This window comes from Protopterus annectens, chromosome 9.part0, assembly GCF_019279795.1.
Source record: "Protopterus annectens isolate FY-2018-M chromosome 9.part0, PAN1.0, whole genome shotgun sequence".
Taxonomy (NCBI): Eukaryota; Metazoa; Chordata; order Ceratodontiformes; family Protopteridae; genus Protopterus; species Protopterus annectens.
The window spans coordinates 1,804,929,884-1,804,942,762 of NC_056743.1; the positions used below are offsets into that span (position 1 = coordinate 1,804,929,884).

At 41.9% G+C, this 12,879-nt stretch overlaps 1 protein-coding gene across 1 annotated transcript in view; it reads left to right on the forward strand.

The window, feature by feature from the left end:
* The window catches only part of DNMT1 (DNA methyltransferase 1), an 862,083-nt gene that overhangs the window by 540,971 nt on the left and 308,233 nt on the right, over nt 1–12,879 (forward strand). The window contains exon 27 of the mRNA XM_044084674.1: nt 6,086–6,394. Coding sequence (XP_043940609.1) covers nt 6,086–6,394 — 309 coding nt within the window. The remainder of the gene's footprint in view (nt 1–6,085; nt 6,395–12,879) is intronic.

Below are 12,879 nucleotides of genomic sequence, written 5' to 3' on the forward strand. Positions count from 1 at the left end.
CAACACATCCTCACTGTTGCAAATAAGATTCCTGTTCACACCTATAGGTAATAATCCTTGCTGAAAGCGGATTTCTCAGTTTTCTTAAGCTCCATAATAGCAGTTTTAGGTGGAATAAAAGTACATGCCAGTGTAATCTTCCTCCCTTGCCAGTAGCCCCTTACTATCACAAAACTGTTCTTTTTTTCCTCTTCTGTTCCTGTTGGAGCTTCTCTATCATTTAGTACAAGTACTTCCATTTTCCTTTGTCCCTCATATTCTGCTAAATATCAATCCTGAGATCCTTTGTCAAATTCACATGCTCACTTTTCAAATGCATTTCCTGTAACATTGCTCTTTGCACTCTGCATTTCTTACTTTGTCTATACCCATGAAGGCCATTCATGTTCCAAAATAAGTTCACTGTAGCCATTATAAGTTGTTCCCACATGTATATGACAACCTTTTTTAAAAAAAAATCTGTTTCAGCTTTTGTGTTGCATGCACCCACTAATGTTTGTCAGGTTGACCCTTTATACAGTTGTCATCTGCACTGAGCTAGTCACATTTTATAAGACTTTGGGTTTTTGTTTTGAGGGTTTTAATTAAAACACATCATAACTTAGGGATATATATACATACATAGTTGTGTGTTTAATCAGGGGGTTTAAACATTTGAATAATTATCCCAAATAACTGCACCCTCAGGCATTAAACTAAAATTAAGGTTATCCATGTTAAAAGCGTATACTACAGCCTGTACTCGTCCTTGTATTTATTGCTGTCTGTCTTTATTTCCCTCCCAGGTGTGGGAGAACAGCTTGTATGTTTAAAAAAAAAGCTAACTTTTAACCTTAAGTGAACTGGCTATCTTAAGTAAAACTTGTACACTGTTCTAGTAAATGCATTCAAATGTTTAATTGCCAAAAAACTGTTCTCTTCACTTCCAGTAATTTCAAACTTCATTTTTACTGAGCTGCTTGCCCTTTTACCTTTTTACATTTTTCCAAGAAAACACCCAGACATCTCAATTGCCTTCTCCTTTAGTCAGCTTATTTCCACATTACGTTGTGGTTCTCATTGTTAAAACCCACTTTCTTACCCAGCACCACAACCTGTGAGAGATGCACTTATTAGCCAAACTGGAGGTAAAGCTCTCTCCAACCAAGACTGAACTTGACAGTCAAGAGGAGAAGGTAAACACTTGCACCACACCACATTCATCACATAGTCCCACTAAACCTACATCACCAAAATCCACACACAAACATTTGCAGTGGCTCTCTGCTCAAGCAACAGACCTCCAAAGCAGAAGTGCAAGCAACCACCCCCGCAACACAACTCAAATGACACACAGCCCACAGCTGCCTGTCTGGTGCCAGGATCCGCCACATAACCACGCACTCAGGTCACTCCACAACAAATACAAATATGACTGTCACTGTCCATGCTGGTGTGAACGACCAGAGACGTACCTCCCTGGACTTCATGAAAAAAGACATGGAAGAGCTCTCCGATCTTGTAGCCCAGGCAGGTATGACCCTAGCCCTTAGTAGCATCCTGCCATCGCCCAGAATACCGCAGTACAAGGACAAAATGATTGACTTCAACAATTGGCTAAGCTTCTGATGTCATTCTAAGGGGATCCAGTATTCTTCGAACCACATCAAAGAAAGTCAAGTAAATCTACTGACAGGACATACAGTTCTTTATTACATCCATTCTGGTACCTCGGCTTCTCGCCTTCTGTTCTGGTGTTCCACACCTGGAGTTAACTCATTGGTCAGATCCGACCACAAGCTAATCACCCTAGACATCCAAATCCTGCCCCCACCCACTATTAAAATTTATCAGAAGCCAACTTCATGCTTCTTAAGACAGAAGTGGCGAACTTCAGGATGCCCATGAAGATGGACAATACAGTTACGGCTGCTGAATCCTACACAAATGTACTCTATAAGCACTTACACGAGTGCATGGATCATGCTAACCCAAACAGAACAAAGACGCTATCCTCCAAACAAAGGAAGCCAATCTGGTGGTCCCCTCCCATAAACTCTACAACAGAAGGAAGAAACTGTTGCAAAAGAGAGTAAAATCCCAAAGAGTGGAGGACCTCCCTGGTCAGCCTCAGTAAGAAAATGAGATCCCTTATAAGATCCTCCAAAGCTAGCTACAAAAACAAAATTGCCACGGATTCTAAGGGCAACCACAAAGCATTCTATAGCTGTCAAGAATCTCAATGGCAACACCCAGATCTGCTCTGAGTTGCAGCACGAAAATTACAGAACCAACTGATATTGCCAACATCCTAGCAGATGGGCTCAGCGCTAACTTTACCCCCTCTCACCCCCTAAATGGCCCATATCTATACAGGAATAATGCAGAGTCCCTGTAATCGCATCTATGCAGGTAAAAGCTGCACTCTCTCTAAAACCAAAAACACAGCATCCATGGGGCCGGACCACATCCCAGGCTGCGTTTTACACTGACTTCAGAACGAACTGGCTTCCCACCTAAGCACTATGTTCAATCAGTCTCGCGTCAAGCTTTGTGCCCACTGAATGGCGCACAGCAACAGTTATCCCACTTCACAAAGGGGGAGCCACCACTGATCCTGGGAACTATCGCCCTATTAACCTGACTAGCCTGGTCTGCAAGGCCATGGAACGTATCATCATGGAACTTATAAACAAGATGTTGGTAACCTCCAAACTCTGGACCCCACCCAGTTTGGGTTTGTGAAAGGCAGATAATGCCTTCTAAACCTAATCGACTTCTATGAGCAGTCACCAAAGCCGTAGACCAGGGTAAGGTGGTTCACACAACCTACCTTGACCTCGCCAAGGCTTTTGATACCATCTCCCATTCTGGAAGTTTAGCTAAACGCACTAAACTAGGTATAAATCCCTACGTCACAAGATGGGTTTCCAACTGGCTCACTGACCGATCCCACACTGTAAAAGTTGCAGACTCCAAATCTGACCAAGCCAGTGACGAGTGGAGTACCACAGGGTTCAGTCCTGTTAGCCTGTACTTCAGAGAAGTAGATACCAAACACAGAAGGCCTCTGGCTAACGAAGTTTGCAGATGACTGCAAACTAGGAGCCATAGTAGAGTCCCCAAATGTGGACATCCTACAGAAGGGCCTCACTGAGACAGATGCTTGGTGTCAGAGGCATGGCCTCAAGCTCAGTGCCAAAAAGTGCAGTGTCATCCCCTTTGGTAAAAACTCTGTACCCATGAACTACCACATAAACGGCAGTCTACTTAACGCCAAGTGTGAGACTTTGGGACCCAGGTGGACAGTAGACTCTCCTTTGATAATGACATCACCACAGTAGTCAGGAAATCCTATGTGGCATACCTAATCACAAAAGGGTTTTCATCCAGGAAAAAAGAGGTCATTGTTGCCCTCTACTCTGCACTCATTAGACCCATTATATAGAATACAACACCCCTTTTGGAATGTACCTCACAACATCTGCAGCAGCTGGAAAGGCCACAAAAATATCTCACAAAGGATTACTGGCCACAAACAGATGTCCTACACTGTCTCCAAAAAACTCAGCTCTGTAGCATATCGCCTACTCTGAGGAGATGTCTGCCTAACATATAAAGCTATGTTGAACCCAGAGCTGTTGGACATGCTACACCTAAAGAAATCCCAATTCCTCCGAGCTACATGCTCTAGGGACCTAAACCTTGTCACCACAATAAACAGGACATGCTGGAGTGATAGATTCCTGTCCCAGAGACTTCTATGCTCTGAAACAAGCTACCCAGCTATGTCAAGCAAAGTTCCTCATTACCACTCTTCAAGAGAAATCTTGAGTGGATGGGAAATAGGAAATACACCCTGGGGATCACTTCTGTGGCTCTGCTCGACAGGGGCACAGGAAATTAACTTTCTTGGGTGGCATAAGCCAAGGAACCTTGTTGGCTAGGCTTACTTAGGCCCTTGGGCCGATAGCCTAGTACCTACCTATGAACCTATAAAAACTCGTCATTAGATTAAGCAAAGGGCATTAACACAGACATTCACCTATGCAAAAGTTTAAAAAAATTAATCTCTATGTATTGTAATCGGTGCACTTTCACACCCCATCCCCCAGACCAACACCCCAAGGTTACAGCCTATTAACTTAAACATGCTTTCGTCCAGCCTTTCTTCTCTCTACATATTAATTCATGCATTACTTTAAGTACTTTTTAGTTAAATCACTGAACGTGCCTTACCATATAGTGCAATTTATATCCTGAAATGTTTGCACAAATATTAAAAGCAAATTTTTTTTCATTTTACTGTCCTATTTAGGCCATGAATATGCATGTCAGTCCCCCAGTTAAATGGTCACTAAAAATCCAGTCCAACTCTTGTGCCTTTTTTCTGTCCAGCATATTTTCCTGTGAAACCTCAAAGGTTTCATTGGCAAATTTGAGCTTTATTCTCAGAAAAACATAGCAAAATCCCCTTATTTGATGGCTCACTTTTGTTCAACAGGCATTTTTGTATTTCCTTCTTAGCCTGTTCTGCATCGAAAAATAACCTCAAAAGATACCTGAAGATAACTGGATACAGCAGCTTAAATCTCTCACCTGCCTCTCTACATTCCATGGTTGCTGGTGTAAATTGTCTTCTGCCTGGCGTTTATTAAATCATTTTCTGCTAATACGCTACAGTCTCAAATTACTTTGCTTTTCTGCCACAGTTTTGTATGGATAAACGTCTGCTACTATGATTGCATCTTTATTAATACAGGTTTTTGGCTACTTTCTCATGGCCAGGTTTGGAGCATAGACTGTTTCTGTTCAATTGGCAAATTCTGCTGTGGAATGCCAATCCATTTACTTTGTATTTTCATAAAATGCAAGTATGTTCAGTTTGTGGTACAGCAGAAAATCTCAGGTTTTCCTCTGCATGCTCTGTCCTCCAACTCTACCATTTTATTTTGGAAACTGCCCTTGCTCAGTCTCGTACACTGCTAGCCTTTTCATTTAACTTTGATTTTTCACTTTTATCACTTCATCATGAACAGCGGTTTAAAGCTTCTTCCATTTTTTTCAGCCTTTTGAGTTTATATACTCTGTTTGTTTTTCGGCTTTCATCACATTTGACTTTTTTTATTCTCTAAATTACTAGAAGCCATCTCTTGTACCAGAGCTGGAGCTTAAACCACATTTTGCTGAAAAGCAGTGGGATTCTTTCCAGTCAGTGTTTTCTCCACCTTTTCTAGATTTTCTTTCATGCTGTACAGTTTCTTCTCTGCTGACATCCAGGCAGTGTTCTTGCTAGCCAGTAACTGTTGCCTTCATAGGGTGGAAGGTTGCCATAATGGTTAAGGTGTTTACCTTAGACACAAGGTGCAGGGTTTGATTCTCACATGGGGTAATTGACTAGGCTTGAAGTGGCACACGAGGTAAGTTAGCCTAGTACTTTATCTTTATTAAAACTGGCAGAATTTATTGGCCATTAACTGGCAGAATTTATTGGCCATTAACTGGCAGAATTTATTGGCCATTAACTGGCAGAATTTATTGGCCATTAACTGGCAGAATTTATTGGCCATTAACTGGCAGAATTTATTGGCCATTAACTGGCAGAATTTATTGGCCATTAACTGGCAGAATTTATTGGCCATTAACTGGCAGAATTTATTGGCCATTAACTGGCAGTTTTCTATTCACAATGGGAAAGCTAAAATCAAGCTTGTGGTGTGTATACAACCATTTTTGGAAAGTTAGCTTTTTTCCTGATATACAGTATTGTAAGTGAATGCTTGACCCTTGGCTCATAGACTTGTTTCAAACCCTGAAAAATACCAGGTGTCTATTAGAATTGTTAGTCCACTGTAAAGGGAGGGGGATTTGCTATGCACACTACTGGTCTCATTCCCTTGCTTATTTCACTTTGAGTAATCAAACTGTCAAATACTCGCTCTGGTCTGAGTAAGTGGGGAGCCACCAGTTGCAGCAATTGCATTTGAATGTTCAGGATGGTGGTGCTACATTTCAGCAATTGTACTGACTGTTGTATTTCTGAATGTGTTTTTCTAATCTGAATGTGGACATGCAAAGTACTAACACTTTCTTTTCCCATCTGTAGCTACTGCGACTACTACAGACCAAGGTTTTTCCTGCTGGAGAATGTAAGGAACTTTGTATCTTTCAAAAGGTCCATGGTACTGAAGCTTACACTGAGATGTCTAGTACGCATGGGATATCAGTGCACATTTGGGGTTCTTCAGGCTGGTCAGTATGGAGTACCACAGACTCGTAGACGAGCTATTATACTTGCTGCAGCTCCTGGAGAGAAACTGCCAATGTACCCAGAACCTCTTCATGTTTTCGCACCCAGGGCATGCCAGCTCAGTGTAGTAGTTGATGACCGAAAACTTGTCAGCAATATCACAAGGTGGGTTTTCATTTGAGAAATCTGAGGTATATCGTAGCTATTCTGTGAAACATTCGATAAATAGCTTGTGCCATTTGAGATGCAAGGTGACGTTTGTTTTAAAGGTGGGCTTGTATGGTCAACCTAGGAATAAAAGAATGGTCCTGAACTGAATTGTGTAGGTATATGCAGCTGGGGAAGTTGAATCTTGGTTCTTCAGCTTTGCAACTTTACACTGTGACTGTTGGGTAGTGATGCTGCTTCTAAGGTTCTCTGAAATCAGTATTCCAGGTCACTTGTTAAAACAAATCCTTAGACTCCAATACGTTTATAATGGCTCTTGTTATCCTGATGTTTGGTTTAGCACAGGAACTAATTGTGTTATGCATGCTTAGTATAGAAGAATACTAGCTTAACTACAGATTGCAAGGGGTGCAAACAGCTAACTTGAAAGCAGCCCTTTTGAAATCTCATGCATTCATGAGCCTCACACTGTTGTACTCCCCACATGAATACAACATTCTCATACTGGCAGCATTGCCTGAAAAAAAATACAATCAAAGCTTTCTAGTTCAAGTTTGCATCAATGAACCCCCTAAATACATTTACACATACCCCTCCTGTAGTATGTCACCAGCAACATAATACTCGAATGTCTGATTGGATCTGCTTCTGGATAAAATCCTAGTATAATGGACTCGTTTGTAGACAGACCTACTCTATACTCTGTAGGCTGAACAGTCAGTATTAGTTATCTGCCTCTGGAGCCGGGATTGCTGAAGTATCAACAGCAAGTACACGTATAAAATGGTTTTAGTGCATGCAGGAGTGAACAGTCTGGTAAGAAAGACCTTAAAGGACATTCAGAAGAAAATACTGAAGCATTCTAGCGAAGCTGCAGTCTAGGTGAAGACTCTGGTTTTGAGGGGGTATCCTCTTCACCAAGGTTTGTCTAGATCAAAGGAAATATAATTGGCTAAGTAACTGGTGTCATTCCAGGGGGGTGGGGGGACGAATATGTATCCTCTGGGACAAGATGACTAACACTCCAACTTGCTTTGCAAAGGATGGCCTGCACCTGTTCAAGGGTTTCTGCATACTGACAAAGCCTTTCATACTTCCATTGTGTCTTTAGGCAGAGCTCATCTAGTGAACATCCCACCTAACTATTCAATCATATATTGGACAAACCTCAAGGTGGTCATAATCCTTGCCTAGGGGTTTTCAGTAAATTGCCTTATCTGTAAGCATGTGAACTTGAGCCATGCCTCAATAGACTAACATGGATAAGTGCAAGAGTATCCTCTTCATGCTAGTGTTCTGGGCTTATGCCTATTGACTTTCTGGTAACTGCAGAATGCATCTCTGTGTTTAATTTTATCCCTTCCAAAAATGATACCCAGACTGCCCCATTGAGCTCCTAGAACTCTGGCTCACACTGTCAGACTTTCAGCTTACAACTGGTATTAATCCTCTTCATGGCCCCATAGGATCTTTAACATTTCCGGACACTTCTGGAAAGTATCCCTATAAGATGTTCATCTCTAATTCTTGGTGATTTTGACTACTTTATGTAGACTGGAGTACTGATCTTTTAAACATTGGGTGCTCAGAACAATTCCCAGTTCGGGTATAGGAGAATTTCTTGGATCAAACTGTCTAATCCTAGCAGGGAAGGAAATATTCTGGACGTAGTTCTCCATATAACTGTCTAGGTGTGTTTACCACTTGTTCAAGTCAGACCAGCTGGTTACCTTTACCCTCAGAATATCCACAGCCCTGATAAACACCACCACCTTTAGAGATTTCAGAGAAGCAATCCTTTTGCAATTGTGTAATGGTCTTCGCATTCACCTGTACAAACCCCAGAGTGGATTCTGTATATGCAGCCATCTATGCCAAGGATCTGTATGCTCACTTAGATGCTTAAACCATACCATACAGTCCTTACCTGAATCGAATACAGTAGTAAATGCATTAACCACAGATATGCAAAACTTTTATAATGGAAGACAAACTTTAGATTACCCTGTAAAGCCAAATCCCATGAACATGAAAAGAAAATGTTAAAAACTCACCAAGGAACTGAAGGCAGCTGTTAAGACCAGAAAAACTTCCATGAACTTGGGCTGTTTTCTGAAGCTAATAATAATAATGTGATGTAAATTATTCCTCATCTATAACGGCACCTCCCATTCAAACCAAAAAGACATTGCTAACATAGTTTGCTACCAGTTTCTCCCCTGAAACTCTTCATCCCCACTCCAAACATCCCTGAGTCACTTCCCCCAACCCACCATCGTAAAGGATTGTCTCCTTAAAGTACTTTCCAATATCAAAAGCACTTTGTGGGCCCTGACAATTTAGTGAACTGTCTGATAAACAATGTCAGTTCTCACTGATTCTCTGCTGTTCATTCTAAGCCTAGACGCAGTCTGCCCCCAAGTCATGGTGACCTATGGTGGTGATGCCCCCCTGTAAGAGTGGCCTCACCACTAACCCAAGTAACTGCAGCCCTCAAGTCTTGTTTTATAAAGCAGTGCAGAGCATTAGTTAAATCAAGACATTAAAAGTTTAATCAGTCTCAAGCTGCAGCACTTCAGATTTGTTAATGGCAGGTCACGCTTCATCTTGAGTTTCTTTGAAAGGCAGTGGACAGTGGTCACTTTCATGCTGTCTGCCTGTATTTTGCAAAAGCATTCAACACCATAACCACATGATGGCTTTTGTAAGTAAGCTTATGGTCCTGTCCATTTTATACTGTGATGAGATGGATTACAAACTGGCTCTAGGACAAAAGCTCATGTCCGTGATGGTGATGCTTCAGTTAGAGAAAAGGTAACTGGTGGTGTCCCTCAGGGTTCTGAGATGGGCAGCCTCGTTTTTGGCATTTATCTGATCTTTTTGTTACAAAAAATCTCTGACTCAAGTGTGCAGAGAGTGTAAACTAGGTGTACCTAATGATAGTCTGTATGAATTAACATGAGTGAACTCCATGGGCACAGAAAAAGGCCCCCCCCAAGGAAAATGCTTAATGTATTTTCATCTCTTTTGGAAAAATTTTATCTTCATCAGTAATATCTCACTATTGAAGACAACTGGGGATTGGAATACCTGGGTCAGTGGCTTCCTCTCAGTTGACCACTGTATAGCAGCTGTAGTGCATCAACTAATCACCAAGAGCTTCTCTTCTAAAACCAAGAAAGTTGATGTTCCTTTATTCTACCCTAATCAGACCCCATTACACAATGTAATGCACTTTTTGGCATGCATCTCCTTAGACAGATGTAACCTGAAAAGATCAGAGGTTCATACCAAAAAGGCTTCGTTATTAGGAGAGGATATACATTTCTTCCTGTCCTCTCATATAAGCTCTTAAGGGTAGATATGTGTTTTGCTTGCTTTGCCTTTTGGGGTCCTATTATCCATAACATTCTTTAAGTCAGGTAGTGCACGCAACACTAGAATAAGACCGACAACATCCTTCAAAAGGTTCTAAAGCTAAATTTAGGGGGGTAGGTTAATTACTATTTCCCTGCTCATGGAATAGGCTCCCCTTGTATGTCAAACAGAATGATTCCCTGTTTGCCTTTGAACTCAGACAAGTGGATGTGCCCTAAATTACATTCTGGGACTTGCACTCCCCTCCTTGAAAGTGGTGGTAGACCTGAGGGGGAGTGTGGCCAAGACGCACATGGCCTCTGGTTGACTAATCTTGTATTTCCTCTGATTTCTGTATTTTTCAGCTTTTTGTTGAATATTGTATAGAGTTTTTGTAGTACAACTTTGTTACAAAAAGCCTCTAGTAGTTCACCCCCCCCAACCTGCTCGATCTTGAACACTAAACAGCAAACAGATGAAACCATTTGTTCTGTAGTCCTATCTCTCCTTCATTCTTACATATGGGTTTGGAGCCGATCCTCCGCTCCGACTAGGCCGATTACAAAGCTCAGTCTCTTAATTGGCTTGTGGCAAAGGTTAGGTATCCCATAGTGCACTAGTAAGAATCCCCAGATCTCATTTGCCACGTCTACAAGTTCAGATGTTTTTCGTGTTTCACTGTTGCAGTCATTACATTTGGGGTAATCCGCTGGTAGGTTGCCCTCAGTCCACCTGAATTCCAAAGTCTTGGGTCCTGCATCGGTTGCTTTCTTCTCTTCCATGATGTCAGGGGTATAAAACAAGCAGTCTCCATTTTCTTTTAGTATTTCTTGCCACGCGGTGCCCAAAGCAGAAGTTGTTCGCAAGTGCCGGTCGGCCGACTCATTAAACTTTCGAGTTAGAGTTTCAGAACCGAAGTCTTCACTAAAGCTAAGTACCCCATTGGGGAAACTTTTTTTTCTTGCTCCATACCGATGTCAGAAAAAGTTAATTGTATTACTTGTGGGAAGAAAATACCTCATAAGGATTTCCATTTATACTGTATTCCTTGCCTAGGCCCTGATCACAACATGCCTGGCTGTCGGTTTTGTGCTAGATTTAACCAACTATTAAGCGTGTGTATATTTTTGTCTCAAAATATTTTGGAAACAGATTTAACTACCCTGAAATGTCATCTGATAGCAATCCGGCTACCGGAGTACTCAAAAAAACGCAAGGAAAAGGACACAGTCTAGGTCCAGAACCAACAACAAAGCTAAGCCAGTCGCCTGTACTCAGTGAGGCGCTTTTGGCAGCCCCTGATATTTTTTTGCTACCTTTTTGGGGGCACCTGACATCTGGGGCTATAAAAACTAAAGAAAATGGCATCCACTGCTTGTTTTATATACCCCTGACATCATGGAAGAGGAGACAGCAACTGACGCAGGACCCAAGACTTTGGAATTCAGGCCGGCTGAGGGCAACCTGCCAGCAGATTACCCCAAATGTAATGACTGCAACAGTGAATACACTTTAACATCTACATTTATGGTACGTGTACACAGTTGTACTGTGTTTCTTGCTTGGCCATGGCTAAGTTGCTATTTTTTCATTATCCTATTTTTACTGTTATTTCCTCATGCAAGTAGCTAGTTATACTTTATCTTAGTAATAGTTTTTTCATAGGTAATTAAGTGTTTTTTGCTGTATTTACTTAGTGTTGAGAACTTGGCTGTTTTGGGCCCATTCTCTGTGTGTGGTATCCTTCTGTATGCTAGTTTTTGATATAGTTGCTATTACTGTAGGTCCGCGTTTGAGGTAGAACCCTGTTTTTTTGACTTTTTCAGTAGTTTAGTATATTGTGTGCAGTGTTTACTATTTTTCAATAGTTTGCCCGCTGTTTAAGATTTCTGGTATTTCTGGCTAGCTTCCTTTCTGTTTCTGCAGCTAGGTCCATTAAGTTAGAGGATCTAGTCCTCTGTTATCTTTGACTTTCCTCAACAGGACTAGGCCTGTTTAAGTTAGAGGACCTAGTCCTCTGTTTTTCTCCTCTGTGTGCGTATTCACTTAGTAGGGCTAGGCCCGTTTAAGTTGGAGGACCTTGTCCTTTTTTCCTGTTTTCTAGAACTTTTTATAGTCATGTCAAAGGAATCCGAAGACCATAAACCTTCAGGTTTTAAAAAGTGCCTTAAGCGCTCCCAAAAAATGTCTATTACAGATGGTCACAGTAATTGCGTTTACTGCCTTGGAGCCATTCACCTGCAGTAAACTTATTTGTCACTCCTTCAGCTCCAGAGTTCTCCAGGAGAGAAAGAAATTAATTCTGAAAGGTCTCCTTAAGCCTTCCTTCGAGGAGGATTTTGCAAGCTCTTCATCTTGTGCCTTGTCACCCTTTCAATTTGTGACTTTTTATAGGCGCGGAAATAGTCGCCATGCTAGCTCATCTCCCTACAGACAGAATTCAAAACCTCAGACAAATTTACAGCTTGCTTCCTTTACAAAAGTCAAGGCAGACAGTGCTGAAACTCTTGGGGACCATGGCCTCTGCCATAAATCTAGTTCCACTAGCCAGATTGCATATGCAAATTCTTCAATGGCTACGTTTTCCCAGTGGTCTCCAACTGCCTCTAACTCATCATTTTTTGAGTCTGGCAAAAAGGACCTTCATTGGTGGATTCAGCCTGATCAGCTGAAGACAGTAGCACCCTTTCTCCCTTGCCACCCCGTTGCCACTGTGACCACAGATGCCTCCCAGATAGGGTGGGTGGTTCATTATCTAGGCAGGACTGTCCAAGGCACATGGCAAGATCATGAGGCTCACCTGCATATCAATGTCCTAAAGATGAGAGCAGTTCTAGCATTGCAAGCACTTCACGACTTTCTTCCCTTAGGGACGATAGCAATCCAGTCGGACAGTGTCAGTGGTATGGTATCCTAAACAAGCAAGGAGGAACCAGATCTTATCCCCTTTGTCGAGAGGCTTTGGCAGTGGGCAGTATTTTCCCAGCACTTTCTAGTAGCAACGCAGTGTGATATCAACCATTGTGATAGCAGACAAGCTCAGCAGGACAATTTTGATGTCTCACGAGTGGTCTCTGAATCAGAAAGTAGTGGAACAGATTTTCTGCAAATGGGGACATCTTTGC